The sequence below is a fragment of the Physeter macrocephalus genome, chromosome 20, assembly GCF_002837175.3.
Source record: "Physeter macrocephalus isolate SW-GA chromosome 20, ASM283717v5, whole genome shotgun sequence".
Classification (NCBI taxonomy): domain Eukaryota; kingdom Metazoa; phylum Chordata; class Mammalia; order Artiodactyla; family Physeteridae; genus Physeter; species Physeter macrocephalus.
Genome location: NC_041233.1, coordinates 51,006,078 through 51,029,151, shown reverse-complemented (window position 1 = coordinate 51,029,151; position 23,074 = coordinate 51,006,078). Strand labels below are relative to the sequence as shown.

The window sequence follows — 23,074 nt, the reverse complement described above, 5'->3', positions numbered from 1 at the left end:
ATGTGCACATATCCCTGGGTCCATTAGAAATTAAGATGAGCAGAATTTCAGTGATTCTAAAACAAAAAAGAAAAGCTTTATTCTCACAAGCCAGAAAACAATTTTTTTAGCTAATAAAATATGCTAACAGTTTATGTAATTTGTAGTCTAAGCTAAATTTACATTATATAAATATTATACAAAGCACCTTATTCTATTGCCCTGGATATGGGGGTTCAGGTTCCTTCCAAAAAAAAAATAAGTTAAAAATGGGACACTGAGATTTAGCTTACTATATTAAAAAGGGATGTCATATACCTGTTTCCTTTTGTTTGAACAGGGTATATCCAGGTAAAGAAAGTACTGGTTAGTTTCTTCAGAATTTATTTGATGTCCCAGGAATATGTGAGCCCTAACAGAGACACCAGAAACTCAGACACCTAAAAAGTCAGTCTTCCCAAAATATAGGAGGAAAGGCAAGACCGAAAAAGGGAAAAGATCTAGCACTTTTGGATGTTTTCTTATTAGCAAAATGAAATTGTGACCAAAGACAAACCTGCTTAAGTGACAAAAAGAAAACAATGGAAAACTAAAGGTAAAAAAATTAGGCAAATTAGGAAAATGAAAGAAAATGTAATCAAAAGACACTCTCTCCATGGGAAAGTATTCTGAGGGGGAAAAAGGCAGGGGGTGGGTTGGGGAGGGACAAAGGGCAAACTAGGCAGAAAGGAAATGGAAAGGTAGAGGTTGTTCTAGGAGACCGATGTGACAGATCATCAAATAGGGGCCTTATAATAAGGAAAACTATGAAAATTCAGGGAATAAAGTAGATAAGAAAGAATACCATGGGCTTTGGGGGGGGACAATCACCACGTAATCTGTAATACCTATAATGAATAATGACTATACACTACCATTAAATTACAATTTCACCAAGCTGAACGTTACATTATAGACAAGTTTAACTTACCTGGAAGGCATAACTGCAATTTTTCTACTACAGTTGTAATATTCCTCTGCTGAATTCTACATCGAATAATATCTTCTGTTTGGACTATCACCTTAAAAAAAAGAAATGTCCATATTTTAAAATGAACAGTTAAATTGCATCCACATATTGAATACACAAAAAAATGTATCATTTTCTCACCTCCTTTCCAGCATCTTGAAATCTTCGGTTGGTATCAGTAACTTGCACCTTAAAAATAATTTCACCTTAGTTAGACAAATAGGCATAAAACTGCCCTGATGTAACTGCTCACCCTTGTAATCAGATCATGCTTCATGAGAAACTTAGAACAAAGAAATGCAAATTCAAATTAACTCTACAGCTTGAACTTGAACTTTTGATTGAAAAGGGCTTTTGTTAACTTCAATTACTTATGACAGTTCTTTTTAACAGATTCTGTGGCAAACTTCTCAAATTTAATCCAGATTTTTGAACTTTACTTGCTTCTCTAAGTCTGTAAAACAATTCAAATCACTGACCCAGTTGACCACTGGTCCCTTTTTGATAACTTCAATGGGGTCTATGTGCCATTCATTGTCTGTAGGAAATGGTGATTGCATTTTATGGTAATTAAACATTCATACTTTGCTGAATGCAAACACTGGGTGGTTGATTAACATCAAACACGGAAATCTCAATCCACAGCAACATTTTAATGCTGCAGGTGCAGGCAAAGCTCAACCTCAAATTTTCCCACATATTAAGTGACTCATTAGGTCATCATAGTAAGGAAGCACATTCTGGTTTATTAAAAATCTCATTAATTTCTGAACAAAGATGCTCAGTGACCTCATTGATGCTGTATTTGGTCTCTTGTTATCTGAATATCCTTTATATAATGGTTTTCTAATCATAACCTCTGGTGAACCAGGGTCATTCTGTCTGCTAAGCTCTCCAAATGTAAAGAAAGATAAATAGGACAATTCTTATAACTAAATATTTTGTATTCTGACAGAACAAATCCAGGTCTCATTTAATAAATAATGTTTTTGCTGTGTGGCAGAAAATGTAGACCAACTTTCCTTAAGAAAACTACACATTGCTATTAAACTAAGAAAAAAAATCCAAAAACCAGTTTCACTATTATTAAATAATTTTGAGAACACAATCATTTATAGTAAGTTTTTGCAAGTTTTCAGAAGATAGTTTTTTATCAATATTGTACTAATCGTCACTTTAGAACTCTAAAACTCCAAATGAGGCCTTCCATTGTGTGAATTTTTTTAGTTCAGTTCCCTGCATGGAAAGAAATCCTGGTAAGTCAATGCATTACTTGGTTTACAAAAAAAAAAAAAAAAAAAGAGATTACTCCTGTTATTAGCATGACAACTGTATTAATAGAGCATTCCCAAATATGTACACTAATCCATTTCTTAAAAATAGTGCATTTAATAATGATTTGTAAGTATGCACTATAAACTAATACTTGAGTAATTTGAGAGCAAAGGTAAATAGAATTTTAACTATTTCTTACCTTCAGTTTTTCTGCATCAGTCCTTACTTTAAGGAGTTCTGTAATAGCATCTACAAAACCCTGATGATGAAAATTACACATCTTTTCAATTTCCTTGTCATGATTACGGATACAAGCATCTAACTTTTCCATAAACTTCTTGTGTGCATTTGGTTGGTCATCATACACAGACCTGTAAATATACAAAAAGAAAGCTAACATTAACTTCCCAGTTCACCAAAATTTACTCTTTATTAAGCCCAATCTCTGCAAGAGCTGATATCTTAAAATAAAATCTCTGAACAAACAAACTAGGTTGATAGTACTGACATTAATAGAAATAATTTGGGTGGAAAATACTTAATTTCTTTTTGAACATGTCAATATTTAAAGAGCCACAAGCCCTCTAGATATATCACTAGGCATCTGGAAATAAAAGTCTGAGATTCAGGAGATGAGTCTTCAACATACTAGTGCTCAAAAATGAATCACTAAGTGAATGATGAAGGAATGAATGAACAAACTCCTGATTTCTACAGCATTTACTATGTGTCAGGACATATTCTGAGTGCTTTATATATTAACTCTTTAATCCTCATAACAAGCCTGTAACGAACGTAGTATTGTTATTACCCTTGCTAATTTACAGGTAAATTACAGATTATGTAACTGTCATAAATTCCACAACTAGCAAGTGACAGCTAGTTGATAGTTGTGGAATGAACATGAATATGGGATATGAATCCTGGTAATCTGGCTCCAGAGTTCATATTCCCAAGTATAAGGCCATACTGCAATCACCCCAATGTTCTCTAAACATGATGTTTGCACTCCTACTGTATCTTAGCTCCTGCTGTCTCCACATTGAGGGACTTCCCCATCCACCATGCAGGAAAGGATTAACCTTGCCCAAAAAAAGGTTTGGCCCTTGCCCCCAACTCCTGGGCGGTTAGCCTTTGGAATGTCCTGCCTGATAGATGCCTTTGTTTACTTGGGCGCTTAGGGCAATGCCAAATAGTCTAAGCTAACAGTGTGACTTACAATGTGATTTACAGTTGATGGGGGCATGGGACCACATGGTATGAGCTCTGGAGGGGCTGAAGATTAAGATCAGCAACTCAGGCAGTCAGCCGTGCCTATGGGACAACCCCCAGTAAAAGACACCATGGCTTGGGAGAGCTTCCCTGGTTAGTAATACTCCATGACTGTTATCATGCATCATTGCTGGGGGAAATAAGTGCTGTCCACATGACTCCAGTAGGAAAGGACAATTGGAAGCTCCCTGCTGGAATTCTCCTAGCTCCTGCCTGATGTGCCTTCTCCTGTTGTTAATTTTAATCTGTATCTTTTTTTAAATTATTATTATTTTATTTATTTATTTAGGCTGCACTGGGCTTTGGTTGCAGTGCGCGGGCTTCTCTAGCTGCGGCACACAGGCTTAGTTGCAGTATGTGGGATCTTAGTTCCCCAACCAGGGATCAAACCCGGGCCCCCTGAGTTGGGAGCACAGAGTGTCAACCACTGGACCATACTGAACCTGAAAGCAGTCTTGGGGACCTCCCAAAAATGTGCGCCCCCATCTGTTGCCCATGGTTTGAGGTTCAGTTCAAGTCCCATTTCCTCCAGCAGGCCTTTTTCAATCATTTCCATGCCAAGTAATCTTTTCATCTGTAGGACAGACGAAAAGTCAGTCTGCTCACTCTTGACACGTTATATACAAATATTTCTTCACATTGTAACTTAAATGTTTCAAGTATATGTCATACATTGTGTTTCTCCACAAAGACCATAAGCTTCTTGAGGGCAGCCTCCATGTGGCAGATTTTTAGCAAGTACCTATTATAACACTAGACACAGCAATATAAGGTTGCAAGCATTAAGAACTTGGGCCTTCAAGAGCTAAGCTAGAACTAGGCTCTGATCTTGGATATCTTCTCTTTTCTACCTATACTGTCTCTAGATCTCACCTAGACTTAGAGTTTTAAATTCCATAAACACTCTGACACCTCCCAAATTTATATTTCTAGGCCTGACCTCTCCCTTGAACTTCAAACTCATGCATCACTCCAACTGGATATCTGATAAGCACCTCAAATATGTCCAAAATGAATTCCTATCTTCTTCCCCAAACCCTGGTCCTCCCACAGCCTTCCCTCATCTTAGTAAACTCCATTATTCTAGTTGTTCAGGCAAAAAAACCTTGAAATCATCCCTGACTATTCTCTTCTCTCACCTCCCCACTGAAACAATCCAGCCACATCTCACTACCTCCACTGGTATCACCCTGCACTAAGCCAACAACGTGTCTTGCCTAGATTATTGCCAACAGCTCCCTAACCAGTCTCCTTGATTCCACCCTTGTTTCCCTTCAGTCTGTTCTCAACAAAGTAGACAAAATAATCCCACTAAAATATAAGTCAGACCCCATGTCTCTCTTCTGCTCAAAACCCTATTTTTCTTACAGCAGCCTATAAAGCCCTACATAATTCTGCCCCATATTATCACAATGACCTCACTTCCTAATACTTTACTTATTCCACGCCAGCAACACTGGCCTCCTTGTGGTTCCTGAAACACACCAAGCACATTCCTGTTCTATGCTTTGCACATGCTGTTTCCTCTAGCTGGATCACATTTCTCACACATGGCTGTCTCCCTCTCCTCCTTCAGGTTTTTGGGTCTCCTTCTTGATGAAGCCCTTTCTGGCCACAATATCCACATTATAAACACACACACACACACACACACACACACACACACACACACACACTTCCCTTTCCTGCTTTTTTTTTTTTTCTAAAAGAAAGGAATTTACTTTGTCACTGCATCACTCTTACCACTATTGAATATACTCTCTTTCACACTTTTATTTTCTGTCTTTGCTCACTGGAATGTAAGTTGCAGGAGGGCAGAGAGTTTTTGTCTGTTTTGTTCCCTGTTGTACAACCAGCCCTAGAATAGAGCCTACCATGTAGCAGATGGTCAATAAATAATTGATAGATGGACAGATGGATGGATGGAATCAAAAAGGACACTTACTAGCTGTTCAACCTCAGCTAAGCCATCCAACTTCTCTAAATCCAAATTCTCTCAACAATAAAACAGGGATTTAAAAAAGTATCTACATCAGAGTGTTATGAGGATTAAATTAGTAAATATATGAAAAACTCTTAGCACAGTAACTGACACATAGTAAGTGCTCAATATACACTGGCTACTATCATAGTATGCACATAAGAGACAACCAAATCCTTGTTAAATAAGTGAACCATCTGCTGAATAATTAAGTACTGGCTTCAAATATCAAATAGCTAACACTCAATTACCCATGCTGTAGGAGTGGACTCCCCCTAATACCTGACAATTGTATAGGGACTTTTATAATTTTTACATCTAATGTTTCATTTATTTCTTACACCACACCAGAGAAAATATCATTGCCTCCTTTTTACAAATGAGGAAACAGGCATAGAAATGGTAAATGAGTTGCCCAGTGTCGCCTAGTTAGTGAGTGACTGAGGCAGTACCAGAATTCCCATCTCATGCTTTTCCCATAATTAACACATATAGCTAACATGAACTTTTAATTAAACAAACAACATTATACCAAAGGAAAATTTGTGTGCAAGAGGAAATTTATTTAACTGACCCTGGTGTGCTATAAACAAATTTTTATTTCATAATTGTGAACAAGTGTTATATTTCTTTAAGTAATGTATATATATGCATTTCTAAGATCATTTTTTACATATTTTAATAAAAGTTTGATATTTATCTGGCTCTTAAAATACCAGGTAGTAAACAGAAAATACCAAAAGAACTGGATCTTTTTTTTTTCTTCTATTACTGTTGTAGCATTGTAGCAAAAAACTAGCAAGTATTTCAGGACTGCCCTACTACAATGTCACTCCAAATGAAAGTCTGACTCCTTTTGTGAGTGCAAAGGCAATACTGTTATCTCTTTTAAAAATAACACTGACATATAAATAAAAAGAAAGAAGAGAAACAATAGTTATTTCCCAGAAGTCTATATTATTTTAGAAAGTTCTTAATGTCCAAACCTTAGTGTGCCTTTCCAATTTATTCTCTAGAGCTTTAAAAACTACTCCTGCTTTATAGTGATTCAGAACACTGCCAGTGCATCTATCATAGCATCTATTTATATATATACACACATACATAGGAATAAAATACATATATTAAAGCATATATATTAAAACATTTAATAGCAGTGTAACTATTACAGCACGTGAACACCTTTTTTTCCTATTGATGTTATTAGTATGGAGAAAAACAATATCCTGACATACGTAATACCCACCATCCATTAACAGAAAACCAAAGCCTGAAAGGGGTGAACTACTTATATTCCATGCCTTCTGCTATTAAAATAGAATGGTAAGTCCCAATATAGGAAATAAAAATAACATTAAAGAATTAGTACTGTGAATGAGAAGGAAGAGTAGGTCTTGATCTGCCTACTGATAAGTCTCTCCTGACCCTTGGTAACCATCTGCCATTCCAGTCCTGAGTACAAGCTGCACTCCAAGCTGATACAACCACTTGTCAACCACAATCCATATCAACAAGATCATTCTGATCAGAGTATACAGAAATGAAGTTGAGATAAAGAAATGTTCTAAATCACAGAAATGAATTACATTTAAAGAAAGTATTGAAGGATGACCTGGCAAGTGCCAGAATCCAAAATTCACCAAATGATAGAATATTCTAGGGTCCTGAAAAGAACCCTAGAAAGTTCATAGTTCTGCCTTTCTTAATTTAGTAGATGCAACACAAATCTAAAAGCCAAATCCAAGTACTCAAAAAAGGCATTAATCACGACATGTAGTTGATTTAACCCTCTACCCACTCTTATGAAAAGTAAAGTCAAAAATAATCACTCTAGGGCTTCCCTGGTGGCGCAGTGGTTGAGAGTCCGCCTGCCGATGCAGGGGACACGGGTTCGTGCCGTGCCCCAGTCCGGGAGGATCCCACATGCCGCGGAGCGGCTGAGCCCGTGAGCCATGGCCGCTGGGCGTGCGCGTCCGGAGCCTGTGCTCCGCAGCGGGAGGGGCCACAGCGGTGAGAGGCCCGCGTACCGCAAAAAAAAAAAAAAAAAAAAATTACTCTAAAAATTTGCCAATAAAGCCAATAACAAATAACTAAGTGAATAGAGAGAGGCAGGAAGGGAGAAAAGGTGGGTATGTATAGAACACTGGAAAAAGGAAGAAAAGAAAAGCAATTCTTATCCCAAGAATTTTTGCATAGCAAGAATGATCAATCTTCTCTCTGAAGGGATCTATGCTTGATTATAGAGATAATCTGGTGAGAAGGTGGAGGGAGACGTTTATGGAGAGAAGCAGAGAAGATGTGCACTCCCTGTCAACAATTCCCCAGAGACTTAGTGGACTAAAGAGGAGTCATATTCTGCTGCTTCTGGCTTAATTTAATAAAGACTACAAAAAAAACAGTAACACACAACCAAGTACTCACTATTAGGTGATTTACATGCATTATCTCATTAGTATTCACTACAGCTTAATGATGTAGATACTGTTAGCATCCCAATTTACAAATGTAGTTTGGGAAGATTAAGACTTTAAGTCCAAAGTCACAGAGTAGTGGGACCAAGATTTAACCCCAGGTCTACCTAGCTCCAAAGCCAGTGCTCTTAACCATTATTTTAGACAGCCTCTCCAATCAGAAATGGTGATAAGCAGCATGAGAATGCAGAGAAGTTACCAGCATAGCAACAAACCAGATCACCTTTGAAGATCAACAATTGAGAATGACTCAGTAGGGAATCCCTGATGTGCACTGTTGCACCCATCAGGTGAAATCATCCAAGGAACAGAAAAAGGGGATGAGAACTGAGGCATAGCTAATTGTTAGGCAGTATTAAATTACAAACGCAAGAAAATAAGGAGGAACAAAGTATGAAGCAGAGAAAACTGAGAGGCGGGTACTCAGCTAACCTCAGCTGAAGGGACTCTGAAAAATCTATTTTTCTTTTTCCTTTTTATGTCTTTGAATGATAATCATTATTCTTTGAAATTCTGACTTGCAGGGCAAGAAAGGAAATACCATTCAGCACTATTCATTCCTTGAATCCTAAGTTGGTTAACAGTTGTATCCATCTAATTAGTGTGCCAGATATATTGCTGTTCTAAATGTTCAAGCAATATATAATGTTAATGAAAATAATTTTTTCTTCTTTCAAAATGTCCCCGGGATTTTATAATGTCTATTGGCAAGCCTAATCAAGTTTCTATAAATAAATACACACAGATATGACAAAACCAGAAAGAGTGAACATTAGAAAGTCGGTAAATTTTCCACTACCCACATCCACTATGGTTGCAACTTAGTGCTACATATATAGATAATGACTTCAATATAAGAGTCCAGTCAGCACTTCCAAAAGCTTAGCACAATAAAACCTTACTTCTGGCAAAATTTAATGCTAATCAGACAAAAATCAGATGCAAAATAAATTTTAAAAGAAGAGATGACTTTAAAACTTCGTGAAGAAAAACAAAGATGGACTACACTACACTATGATTTTATTTACATATTTTAACTTTAGCAACTAGGAATGCATAAAAGCATTCCTGTATTTGTCTTAAAAAATGTTTATGTCTTAAAAGCATAGCTAAAAAAAAATTTTAGGTACACACTTTCTATCTTCATTATATACAATCTTCCACACCAATGCAAAGTACGGAAATATGAGTTATCTCACAGTATATGATCATCTGATATATCAGGCTTATAGGATGTAAACAAGTAAATGTGCTTTCTGAAATGCCTCTTGAATTGTATGCATAGGGCTCCACCTAGTGGTAATAAAGTAAATATAAGAAAACTAAGATGTCATTTAAATGTTAAAATTGGTTCTTTGAAAATTAATGCTTTTATCATCAAATCAAATGTCTTAATGGAGGCACTCACGCTACTTCGATATTTTAGACAGATGCTACGTTCTGTTAATAATATTCGTAATTTACTAATCATATTCTAATTTTTTTTAGGAAAACATCTTTCTGAAGGAAAACAAACATTCACAAGATACTATGTGAAAAAGAACTCTCTTCTTATTACTGGCAACCTTAGGATTTTTTGTCAAAAAAGCATATAATACCCGTACACTATTTTCGGTATCTTTTTCTTTCATTGTATCTTCATTGTAAAAAAAAATTCCATCATAATAACTCTAAAGAAAATAAAATGTTTCCTGAGAAATTATTTTTTAAATTTTCTTTTACTAAAATAATTGTATCAGCTACTTCTGACTTCCACTGTATGCTTTTTAATGTCATTTTCTACTTTTTCAAACATTAACCACATTTTTTTCACCAGTTTCTCAAATGACACATTTGCCTTAATTCTGTACTTCTAGTAATAAAAAATTGTGTTTGCATCCATTTGAGCATTCTATATTCTTCCAGTCCATAGGCATTTTTCTATTCTCTCACCAATGTTTCAAATGGCTTATCAAACTTAATTTCTAAAATATTATTTTATATTTCCAATAATTAGTATTCAAGATTTGGTATTTCATATTAACGAGGTTATTTATGATACTTTTTCAGCAATTTCATATTTGTATTGAATGCTTTTTGTGTTCTAAGTACCAATCATACTGATTAGTACTGAAATTTTGGTTACTAACTATAAAAATATACTTCTCTAATATTAAACATATTTATGACAATTAACCACCCTAGGATTATCAGCTTTTGACAAATTTAACATTCCTAAAAACGCTGCTATGAAAACAATGTTAAACGTAATACAGAAAAAGTGATCAGAAGTTTTCAAAAGCTATGAAAACCATCTTATCCAATACAAATTACTTGCTATCAATCTCAAAAATAGTTTTGAAAACAGGTTTTCGGTATATCAATAAATTTGGTAAATTCAGCAAACTGGTCATGCAACAAACCAGTCATTTGGCAAGTAATTTAAGGCCAAGATTTGAAAATATTTCCTTAAATAGAAGCACATGAATTGCTAGTTTAAGTTCTTTCAGAAAAGGATATATATAAGACCCAAGTATAAAAGGGCAGTTACACACCAGTGAGACGCTACTTTGTCTCATCAGCAGTTCTCTGTGCCTACTGTATGGATCCTGGAAACTAGGAGAAGCTACACTGAGATACTCTAACTGCTCCTACCCTAAGTGACCACTTGGTTTTTGTATCCTAGACTATGTAAATTGGAAATGTAATCTAGTTTTTCAGTGGAGCAGTGTCTTCAATACCAGTTTATAACCCACTTGAAAACCTGCAGCTAGAGTCAGAAATGGGACTTGAAACACTGCAACTCTCTTCAGCAGCCTTTAGATACATTTAAGGTGCCCCAAATTCCAGTAACATCCATATGAGAAACAATGAGCTAAAATATTCAAAGAGAGCAAATGAGTTCGCATTGGGGAGAAAAGCCCCTTTTACATAAGGTCACATGATTTGGAATTCTTTTTTTTTAAACAACTAATAGCAAAGACACCATTTCCCTACCTTAAATACACAAAAGGACTGCTCAAAGTACCACTCCATCTTGGGGAAAAAAAATAAATTTATATTACAGTTACTTAGCAATTTAGAACAGCAAGAAAGAAAATAGTCAATATAAGGTGTCATGTTAAATGTTAGTATTCCTAACATTTTCCAACCATTTTATCAAATACATCAAACATGAATAACAAGTTCCCATAACTTTCCCTTAGTCTCTGCAATCCAGGTGCAAATAAGAAGTGAAATAGCTCCAAAGCATTAACAGCAGGATAAAGAGAAAGGAGAATTCTTTCCAACAATATTCATTAAGTACCAACCATGTACAACAGAAACAGAAAATTAAGCACAAAAGACAGGCATATGCACAGGTAACTTTAATACAGAGGATGGCTGCTCCCTAAATCATTGAAATTTATCTGTGCTGAGCCTAACTCTCCAAGGAGGCAGGAAAGTAAATGAAGTTTTATAACACAGGTACAAAATTCTCTGACACACCTTCCCTTTCATTTGAATTTGGACAGGCTTATGACTGCTTCAACCAATGGAATATAACTTAAGTAATAGTATGTGACTTCAGAAGCTAGAAAAAAAAGCCATGCAGCTTCCACATAGATGTCTTTAGATACTCATTCTGGGGAAAACCATCCATCACGTAAGAAATCTAACAATCCTAAAAATGACATGCTGAAGAGGCCACATGTGGGCACTCCCAAATGACAGCACATCAACTGCCAGCAATGTGAGTGAGCCACCATGGTTGTCTAGTCCAGTTGAGCCTCAGCTGATTTTAGCCCAAGCAGCAATCAATATCTGACTGCAGCCACACGAAAGACCCCAAGCCACAACTGTCCAGCAGAATACTTCCCAAACCTCTGAAAAAGTTTTCTAAGTACATGAACAAATTGTTTGGACATTTGCTTAAAATATTTAAAATCGAATTAAATTTAAATCTTTTCCAGAATAATTCCTTTTTTCACTATTTCTTTTTCCCTTTTGGCACTAATCCTTTTTGGCACTGTCCTTAACTTCTTTTTTGACCCCAGGATGCTCCTCCCCACAATATGCCACAATCTTAAACTTCCTTCAGAATTCACCTCAAGATAGTTCCTTTGGGATACTTCCATGAACAGCTATATTGAATAATGACTTCCCCATTACCTGGAATTTTTCCAGCTCTTTTACATACAGCCTATAATACACTATCTTTTATTTATTTGTATAACACATCAAATTTTTTCTCCAATTACTTAGTATATGTTTTATCTTCTAAATTCCTTGAGAACTGAAGGTGTCTTCAGTCCACAAGTTCTGTGAGGATGCAAAGAACTGCAAATCTTAATAAAGTGAAAAGGTTCACTAGAGGGCACTCTTCACCAAAAAGCAATCTCTAGAAATCCAAATATTTTTTTTACGATTGTATCAAAATACGATGTGCATCTCATACTCAACCTAATTAACAACTAAGTACTGTGAAATAAAAATAAAAATATTTCCTCCTTTTTAAAATCTGCTTTATGCTGTTATCTACTGCTTTAATATAATGGTTAAAAACATCAGAACAAAAACAGACATACAAATCAATGGAACAAAATAGAGAGGCAAAAAATAAACCCACACACCTACAGTCAACTAATCTACCATAAAGGAGGCAAGAATATACAATGGAGAAAAGACAAGCAAGTAGTGTTGGGAAAGCTGGACAGCTGCATGTAAATCAATGAAATTAAAACACTCCCTCACACCATATATAAAAATAAACTCCAAATGGTTTAAAGATCTAACTATAAGACACGATACCATAAATCTCCTAAAAGAGAACATAGGCAAAACATTCTCAGACTTAAAACGTAGCAATATTTTCTTGGCTCAGTCTCTCAAGTCAAAAGAAATAAGAGTAAATATAAACAAATGGGACCTAATCAAACTTAAAAGCTTCTGCACAGCCAAGGAAACCATTAACAAAATGAAAAGACAAACTACGGAATGGGAGAAAATATCTGCAAATGATGCAACCTACAAGGGGTTAATATCCAAAATATACAACTCAATATCAAAAAAATCAAACAATCCAATCAAAAAATGGGCAGAAGACCTAAATAGACATTTCTCCAAAGAAGACATACAGATGGCCAACAGGCACATGAAAAATGTTCAACATTGTTAACTACTAGAGAAATGCAAATGAAAACCACAATGGTATCACTGGTCAGAATGGCTATCATCAAAAAGTCTCCAAATAATAAATGCTGGAAGGATGTGGGGAAAAGGGAACCCTCCTACACTGTTGGTGGGAATGTAAATTGGTGCAGCCACTATGGAAAACAGTATGGAGGTTCCTTAAAAAACTAAAGATAGAGCTACCACATGATCCAGCAATCCCACTCCAGAAAAGCCAGAAAATATAGCCAGAAAAGACGAAAACTCTAATTCAAAAAGATACATGCACCTCAGTGTTCATAGCAGCACTATTTACAATAGCCGAAACATGGTAACAACTCAGGTGTCCATGAACAGACAATTGGTTTAAGAAGATGCGGTGTGTACATATATATTGAAATATATACAATGAAATATTACTCAGCTATAAAAAAATGAAATATTGCCATTTGCAGCAACATAGATGGACCTAGAGAATATCATACTAAGTGAAGTAAGTCAGACAAAAACAAATATTATGTATCACTTATATGTGGAATCTAAAAAAAATACAAATGAATCTATATACAAAACAGAAACAATGTCACAGACATAGTAAACAAACTTAAGGTTACCAAAGGGGAAAAGGAAGGGAAAGAGGGATAAATTAGGAGTATGGAATTAACAGATACAAACTACATGAAATAGATAAGCAACAAGGATTTACTGTATAACACGGGGAACCATATTGAATATTTTATAATAACCTATAATGGAAAATAATCTGAAAAAAATATATATGTAACTAAATCACTTTGCTGTATACCTGAAACTAACACAAAATTGTAAATACTATACTTGAATTTTTTTTAATTTTTTAATTAAAAAAATAACAGAACAGAACCATAAACACCATAACAATTCTCTGACAACTCCAAGCTCCTATGGGGAAGCATGGACAATCTAGCATAGGATAAACTTTTATATATTACATGGTGCCTGACATATCATAGGCACTCAGATATTAAAAGAACACACAGAAAAATAAGTTTACTAAAGAACATCTTAAACTCAGTGTTTGAATTTATAAAAAATATGAGTTATTTTTATATTGAAAACTGGTGGGAAATTAGTACTGACTCTTAAGGTAAGATCTAAAGAAACTGAGTATCAGTCAAATATAAACAAAAATGTATTTCACTTATCTTCTCGACCAGCATAGGAAAAATTTATAGATAATTTTTATGATTTGTTCCATGTTAAATGTCTTATATATGAGGATAATGCTAAAATTACTGAATGAAAAGTAATCTAAAACTTCTAACAGATTGATGAGTTTTTTAACCTACCTCTAAACTATATAACATCAGCATTTTTATGGGGAAAAATATGTCAAGCAAAGTTAATGTTTAAAAAAATAATAATTTTTGGAGGTCCTGGAAAAGATATAAGTATATCCTGAAGTAAAAAAAAGAACTTTACCAAACTGCAGAAAATATTAAAAATGAAAGTCAGCTGTAAATGCATTTCATTCTAACTCTGAAAGAAAGGATTCCAAAATTATGCATTTTTAAAATAAATATACACTAATACATATTAATTTTTATAATGTTTTTCAAAAGACACTTTGCCAAATAAGTGTAATTCAGAAATAGTGTGGAAGAAAACCGAAAGATGGTTACCCTGATACAAGGCTGATCCTAACTCCCACTATTCATCCTGACCACACAGTCCACTTCTGCTGGTCATTTCACAGCTCAGCAGAAAAAAACGGACAAAAAACAAGAAGTTGAGAAGAGCAATTATGTGTCCATTCAAAAGCAGAATATAATTAACTAAATAAAAAATAAAAATAATCTTTTACATTTGTACTGGTGCTTTGCAATCCACAAAGCAATTCTGCATACATCATTGCATCTGATACCAAGAACCCTAGGGAAGTGGACAGGGCAACTGGTTTTATCTCTGCCTCACAGATGAAGGAAATGAGGCTCACAGAAGTTAAAGGATTTGCTCAACAGCACGTGTCTACAAAAGGCCAGAGCCAGGTCTACAATCCAAGTCTTGAACTCACACGAAGTGTTAGAGAATATTGCACGAAAAAAGGTAAAAGGAGCTCACTGCAAAAAATCACCAAACACTCAGCTGTTGAAATTCTTTACCTTAAATATGTCAGTAACAAGTTCATTACTCAATTCCACAGCATCTTTCTTATTACTATGGCAATGCCTCTATTAATGAACTCTATCAAAATTAAGCTCCTTTAAAATGAAGTTGGCAATACTCAAACTTATCAACAACACACACACACTCTCTCACAAACCACACAAAGAATAGTTGCCTGCCTTCACATTCAGGCATGACAAAAACAGAAAACAACAAACCAACCATTGTACATGGATTCTATTAGGCCCGGTCTACCAAATTGAAAAGAACTAGCCCTTCTAGTAAGAAAGGCTAAAAGCAAATCTGATTTATGTTCTTTTTAACACAGGAATGAATGAATGAGGATAGGAATGATGAAAAAGAGAAGGCAGGGAAAGATGGTATCTTGTTTTTCCCATCATTTAGAATTGAAAAAGGGCCTGAAGAGGGTACAAAGGTCAGTGATTTTTCTTGCATCAAGCAACCCCCAGTCCTGGAGAGAATAAACCAGAGACTGGACTTACTAAAACTACTGGAGGCCTGTATCTTGTAACTGCAGAGCTGCAGAGGAATAAGGGACCTATATCTGACCTAGTACAAGTTCAAGATACAGGACCCTCCCTCCCTGAGTATAATTCTGGTCACATTCCTTATTGGTTCCAATCTTAATGTAAACCTTCTCACCTTTTTAAGTTAAAATTTAATAATGTTTTTATATTGCAGCTTTCATTATCTGATACTCTAAATCAGAAGGCAAAGCATCATGACTAAGAGTACAGGCTCAGAAGCCAAATGGCCTATGTTCATATCTAGCTCACCACTTACTGACTGCCTAGGGCAAATGACCTAATCTATCTCTACCTCAGTTTCTTCATCTGCAAAATGAGTACCTCATTTGCTTCTTATGAAGATTAAATAAAATAACACATATAAGTGTTTAAAACAGTGGCATATAGTAAATATTCAACAGATGTTAGCTATTACCTATTATTTCCTACATGATTATTTTCACTTCCAGGAACCAAGATTCTAAGAAATTATTTTAGAGTTAATATCACCGTTCACAGAATTTCACAAAAAATAAGAACCACCTAAATGTGCAACAACAGGAAATAATCAAATAGAGAAAATAGGTTGAAAATTATATATAATGTAATTTAACTTCATTTAACAAATATTTAACAAAGTTCAACATTTAAAATGTTGAATATCATAACTTCAATAAATATTTGTTGTTTCTAACATAAAAAATGACTAGAATTTTGATTATCCTTAAGCAGTAGGAAAAAAAGTGATTTTTTCCCTCCTCTCTATTCTATATATTCTTCAAGTTTTCTATAATGTTCTTGTTTTTCATTAATTCAGTTCAAAAAGTAATATGAGTCTGTTGTACCATGGCATTATGCTACGTAACACAGTTGGAACTAATCAGAGATGCATGACAATAATAAGCTTCATGGACTCTTACATTAGGCCTGCATTTAAGACATTTATTTAAAATATACAGAGAATTCCCTGGCGGTCCAGTGGTTAGGACTCAGCACTTTCACTGCATGGCCCAGGTTCAATCTCTGGTTGAAGAACTAAGATCCTGCAAGCTGCACAGCACAACCAAAAAAAAAAAAAGAAAGAAAGAAAAGAAAATATATATCCTAAGACATACAACTAAATAACATTGTGTAGCATTTTTTAAAATCCATGCTATAAGATTTCAGACACAGAAAATACACATATATGTATATGTGTGCATATATTTATTTATTTGTTTATTTATCCACATAGAATGCCGTCTTCTTAGATGCCACGATTTCATAGAGGAAATAGGACCTAAGAAAGGAATTCAGTGACAGGTAATACTTGAGTAGGTGGAGAAATAAGGAGGAGGGAATTCAATCATGGTAAACACAGCCAGGAAGGAACATAGTATTGTGAAAAAGACAATTAAACTGTCTAACTGATATGAAGGATACCTGTTGTAAGTAGAGAGAATTCTATCATAACTCTTAGTTATTCTTAACCTTTATCTGGGCAGTGGCCAGGGAGTGGCAAGACTCTTCTCTGCAATTTTAATAAAAGTTATAGATCTTCTCCCCAGAAAAGTGCACAAACACAACGGCAATATATTCTTTGTCTCTGAAAACCGTTCACAAGGCTGAACGAGCAGTACAGCCTCTTCCAATCACAGTACGTTGCACCAGAGGTGTACAACTGATCCGAGCTGGTTCAATTAGACACATTCTTTCAGGAATTTTGAAGCGGAATTCAAAAACAGCCAGCTGTATGTGCCTGACTGACATATAGAAGCTATAGGTAGTCATCCTCAAGTGCAGAGAGAAGCAGAGAAAGCCAGACCTCAGAAAATGAAGACAGAACGAAGCATGGAGAAACGGAAAGAAATATGGTCTTCTACTTCTTTGTTCCAGTCTTTTGAGAAGTATGATTTTTGTGAGATACCCAGTAACTTTCATGTTTTTCCTTAAGTTAATTCAAGTTAATTCAACTAAAACTAAGTTAATTCAACTAAAACAAACGAACAAAAAATCCTTAACTAAGACATACATGCACGCACGCACACACGCACACAACACGCACACACACACACAATTTTACAATTATAAGGAGTTGACAAACTCCCTTATCTGATCAATACACTAGAGTACGTCTTCCCAAATGAATAAGTTATAGGCATACCACAATAATGATCATCTCAACCCTCATTCTAACTTTCTGTTTGTGCCATGATATAAAAAATGCTGGGAAGAACTACCACAAAATAATCCAGAAATAAAGGCATAGTTTAAGTAAACAGATGCTTGAGGAGAAGAAAATGTCAAACAGGTCTCTAGAATAATAATAATAAACAGTAATAATATAATGCCATCTAGCTTTTACACAACACTTTTAATTTCTTTAAAACATCCACAATATTGTACAGCCAAGTAAATAACTCAGGATAAATGTCCTAAAATACCAGTGTTGGGTATCTAAACCAAGTAGGTATCTTGTAGCTGCAGAGTAACTGAGAGTTTCTAGCAACTCTAGGAATGTATAAACACAGAAATGTATAAACACAGAATTTCTTTCATCACAGAATGCTGAAAAAGATTTCTTGTTAACAAAATATTCACTCTTTTCCCATGAAATATTTCATCTAGTTTGCCACATGCATTCTTAGAACGCTTTAGTAAATAATGCCCAGGTGTTTCCTCTAATTCAATTGAAGATATTTTGTCAAACAATATTTCAATGATAGAGTTGACATGCCCTAATTTTTTAAAAAATGGATATGATCATATCTTAAAGGATCATACAACCTATCAAAGCATCAAGATCAAGCAAAGGCAAAAAAGCAAAGGATGATTTTCTCCACATTTCTGATGTTATATTTTACTTGCCTTGTTTTCCTCTATGTACAATTTCTCAGCCTTGTTCTCACGAATAGTATCCCGTTTCCATGCATAGGAAAGAGCCTAGTGCAGTCTGTTAGTTAACATTACTTCCTATAACTAGGATTGACATTCTGTAATACCAACATTAACACTCACTGAAATTCTGGTTAACAACACAGCACAAAGATGATCGTTAATGGACATCCTCTATGGTGAAATGTGAATTGATAATCAGCTAACAGAGATTTGCAATAGACTTCCTCCTTCCTGTTTTTACACTCCTGACCAAGGAGATGTCTCTTCCTGTTGACTTCTGTGCTACTTGGTAAAAAGCTAAAGATGAGGAATGTTTGAAACACCTAATACACAGAAATTTAATTTCTCCTCTAGGATAACAAATTGAATTGCTGAATAAATTTTAATTCAAAAACCTTAAACAATTAAGCAGATTAATGAATGCAGACATAGACTTCTTCCCTAGAAGAATTTAGAAAATTCAACAAAAATATCAAATTGTCTACAGCAGATCTAATGTGCAGTTTGCCTAATAACTTAAGAGATGATCTATATATGCTACCAAAGTCCTTTACAGGAGTATTAATCTATAATTAAGGAGAAATTATCTTAAGATTGACTTCTCAGCAAAACAACCAAAAACAAAACAACAAAAACCACCATTCACCATGAAAAAGAGAAAATTATCTGAGCTTTACACTTACAATCTGTGCACTTTATGCTAAAAAATACAGTTCAAAATATAAATATAACATTAATATTTATATACCCAAAACTTTAGCAACAAACTTTCATAAAACAGAAACTATAAGAGATGTGAGAAGAGACAGTAACAAATTAATAAAATGGGACAGTAACACACCTCTCTCAAGTCAAGAAAGATCAGGTGAAAAACAATATGAGGCCTTAGAAGATATAACCAACTTATTTAATAAGGAGTCTGTGTGTAAAACTGAGAACCCAAATAAAAAATATGCTTTCTTTTCAAGAGTATATGAAACCCTCATGAAAACTAACCATATATTAAGCCACAAATAAAAACCTCAGTAAATTCCAAAGAATAGAATTAGTGCAAACAGATTTATCTAACTGTAGTGTAATAAAACTAAAGATTAAAAGCAAATTTTTAAAAATAAAAAACTTCACATCTGGAAAATTTTTTAAGACATAACTATTTAAAAAACTGTTGGATCAAAGGGAAAATACAAAAATAAAACAGCAGAATTTCTTTAAGATAGCAATAAGGAAAACATCAGAATATGTGAGATACAGCTAGATCAGTCATCAGAGAAAAATTAATAGCATTAAATAATTACCTCAATAAAATAAAATAAAGCAAATGCAAAATACAAAAAGCTAGAAAAATAAAATAAATCAAAAGAAACAGAAGAAATAAATCATTAAATATAAAAGCAGAAAGGAATGAGTTAGAAAACAGAAATTACTAGAGTGAATAAATTCCAAGACAGATTTTTTTAAAAAATCAACAAAACAGACCAACCACCAGCAAACCTAATCAAGGAAAAAGTGAGTGAAATCACAAATATCTACATTAGAACTGACAAGGGGGATAAAACAAGCCATCAAAACTGAAGAAATTTTAACATAAGACTACATTTGCACAACTCTACTCAAATAAATTTGAAGAAATGGATACTTTTTCAAAAGAATAAAACTTACTGACCCTGTATAGACAGAAAGTGTAACACAGACCAACTGTCACAGAAGAAATAAAGAATCAAGACTCTCCTACAAGAAAAAAAGAAAGAAAAAGAAAGGCACCAGACCCAGCTGATCTCATAGGTAATTCTAACAAAACTTTAAAGACTAGATAATAATCAATGCTAATTATATTATTCCAAAGAAAAAGAAAGAAAACTTCCAATTTTATTTAATGAAATAAGCACAACATTGATTCAAAGATCTGAGAAAGACTGCACCGAAGAAGAAAACTACAGACCATCTCATTTATGAGTATCAATGCAAAAAAATTTTGAAAAGCATATGCACAAACAGAATCCAACGGCACATTAAAAGAGCAATTCATCATGACACAAATGGGATTTATTCTATGAAGACAGGACTATTTCAAAATAGGAAATGCATTAATAAATTCAATCATATTAATGGAGCAAAAGGAAAAAAAATCATATGACCATCTCCATAGACACAGGAAAGACAAAATTCAGCAGTGTTTCATGTTAAAAACACTAAATAAAATGGGTATTTTTTTCCTAAGCATAATAAAATATAAATACCTCGGCTCAAAAGCCAGAGTTCTCCTTAATGAGGAAACACTAAAGGCTTCCCTGCTAAAGTCAGGATAAAGATAAAGATGCCCACTATCTCTACTGTGTTGCAATTATTAGGCTATGAAGTTTGACTACATAGCAATCTAAGGTTTAAGACGTGGAATGGAAGAAATAAGATTATTTCTATATACAAATTATATAATTACATTCCTAGAAAACCCATAAGGAATCAATGGGGAAAAAATTACTACAAACAGTAAGAAAATTTAATAAAGTAAGAGGTTAAAAATTAACAAAGATTACCAGCATTCACATATATAAACAAAAATGAGAATGTAAGAAAAGACCCAACTAAAATAACAACCAAAAAATAACTACACGTAACCTTAAAGAATTCTAAAATTTATTTGTGCAAAACTTCTAACTCTCCTGAAAGACATAACATGTTCATAGATAATGAAGACTAAACATCATCAAGATGTCTGTTCTCACTATTTAATTTATAAATTTAACTCATTCTCAATAAAATACTTTGAGGATTTTTCTAGAATGAGACAAGTTTATTATTAAGTTCATTTGGAAGAATAAACAAGGAAGAGTCACTGGGAAACCCCTGAAAAAGATGAGCAATAAGGTGAGGGAAGCCCTACCAGATATTATAACAATAGATTCTCTATAATTGTATAAAGGTAAATAGCACATGAATAGACATGTAGACAATGAACAGGATAAAAACCAGAGATAGACCCACCACATAAGAAAATTCAGTAAATGATAATGGCAGCATCTCAAATCAATGTGAAAATGATATACTTTTTAATAAGAAGTGTTAAGATAGCTGGCTTGCCATATAAAAAAAGATAAAATCAGGGAATTCCCTGGTGATCCAGTAGTTAGGACTCTGTGCTTCCACTGCAGGGGCAGGGGGCCAGCCAAAAAAAAAAAAGATAAAATCACATCATACCCCAGGCAAATTCAAGAGGATCAGAAATGTGAATGTAAAAAATAAAACCATACAAGTAACAAAAGAAAACATAAGTCAATTTCCCTATAACCTAGTAGCATGGAACGCTTTCCTATAATTCAAAATTCAAGCAAAAAGGCCAAAGATTGATGAATTTTCCTTTCTTTTTTTTTTTGGCCGTGCTGCGCGGCTTGTGGGACCTTAGCTCCCCGACGAGGGATCAAACGTGGGCCCTTGGCAATGAGAGCGTGGAGTCCTAATCACTGGACTGCCAGGGAATTCCTTGAATTTTATTTTCATAAAAACTTCTGCATGGCAAAAAAGGGATAAGCATAGTAAAAGACAAAATGAAAAAAAAAATGTTTCCAACTAATGGCAAGAAAAATTGTGAAAGATTTTGCAATGGACAAAAACAATTACTGAATGTCCCATCTAGCGCACCCTTCTAGATTTATCTGTGGCTTTCACTGTCTTAGGCTATTTTACATTTCTGTAAATTGCTAAAAGCTGATAGTAATACAAGTTATTCTTGCCCATAGAAATGCAAAACACTTTTACCAGTGGAATGCAACTGATTATTGCCCTGCAGATACTGACCAGTTATTTGTCTACTGACAAATCTATTTCAGCATTCCCAAATGCCTGTATCATTTTTTTTGCCATTGCCTTTAAAACAGTTGTAACATCTTACTGATTCTCTCATTAATTATTAAGTTAAATAAAATTCCCTGGCATGCATTAATTTTTTAAAATTTTTATTTAATGATAGCTGTGACTTTCTCAGTCATCACAGCTCTGTTTTTACGGGGGTTTTTTTTGGGGGGGTGGTTCTTGGTTGGGTTTTTTTTCCGCCATTCCACGCAGCTTGTGGGATCTTAGTTCCCTGACCAGGGACTGAACATCCCCCACCCCGCCCTCGACAGTAAAAAGCACGGAGTCCTAACCGCTGGACCGCCAGGGGATTCCCTAATTTTATATCTGTATAACTTTATCACTTTTGAAAATTATCTTTTAATAGTTTTGGAGGTTTCACCAGGATGCCCAGGGGATTCACCCAGCAGAACCAGGAAACTGCATTACCAGAGAACTGCACCTCATGGGCTGCTTTAGCTTTTCAAGGGCTTCTAGGAAGAAAAGTCAAATGGCAACATACATTTAACTTTGCTGACTCTCTGTTTCTGTAAGTTTTGTTTTGTTTCTTTTCCTCCCTACA

At 34.6% G+C, this 23,074-nt stretch overlaps 1 protein-coding gene across 7 annotated transcripts in view; it reads right to left on the bottom strand.

Moving 5' to 3' along the window:
* EXOC6 (exocyst complex component 6) overlaps positions 1-23,074 on the bottom strand; it is a 216,631-nt gene that overhangs the window by 164,701 nt on the left and 28,856 nt on the right. For 4 of the 7 annotated variants that reach the window (XM_055081380.1, XM_024121372.3, XM_055081382.1 and 1 more), the window contains exons 2-4: positions 2,463-2,634; positions 1,130-1,177; positions 950-1,040 (exon numbers count right to left, since the gene is read on the bottom strand). In XM_055081380.1, coding sequence (XP_054937355.1) covers positions 950-1,040; positions 1,130-1,177; positions 2,463-2,634 — 311 coding nt within the window. Of the gene's footprint in view, positions 1-949; positions 1,041-1,129; positions 1,178-2,462; positions 2,635-3,978; positions 4,110-23,074 lie in introns of all 7 variants that reach the window. The other 3 variants (XM_055081379.1, XM_028480931.2, XM_055081381.1) reach the window with 1 other exon arrangement.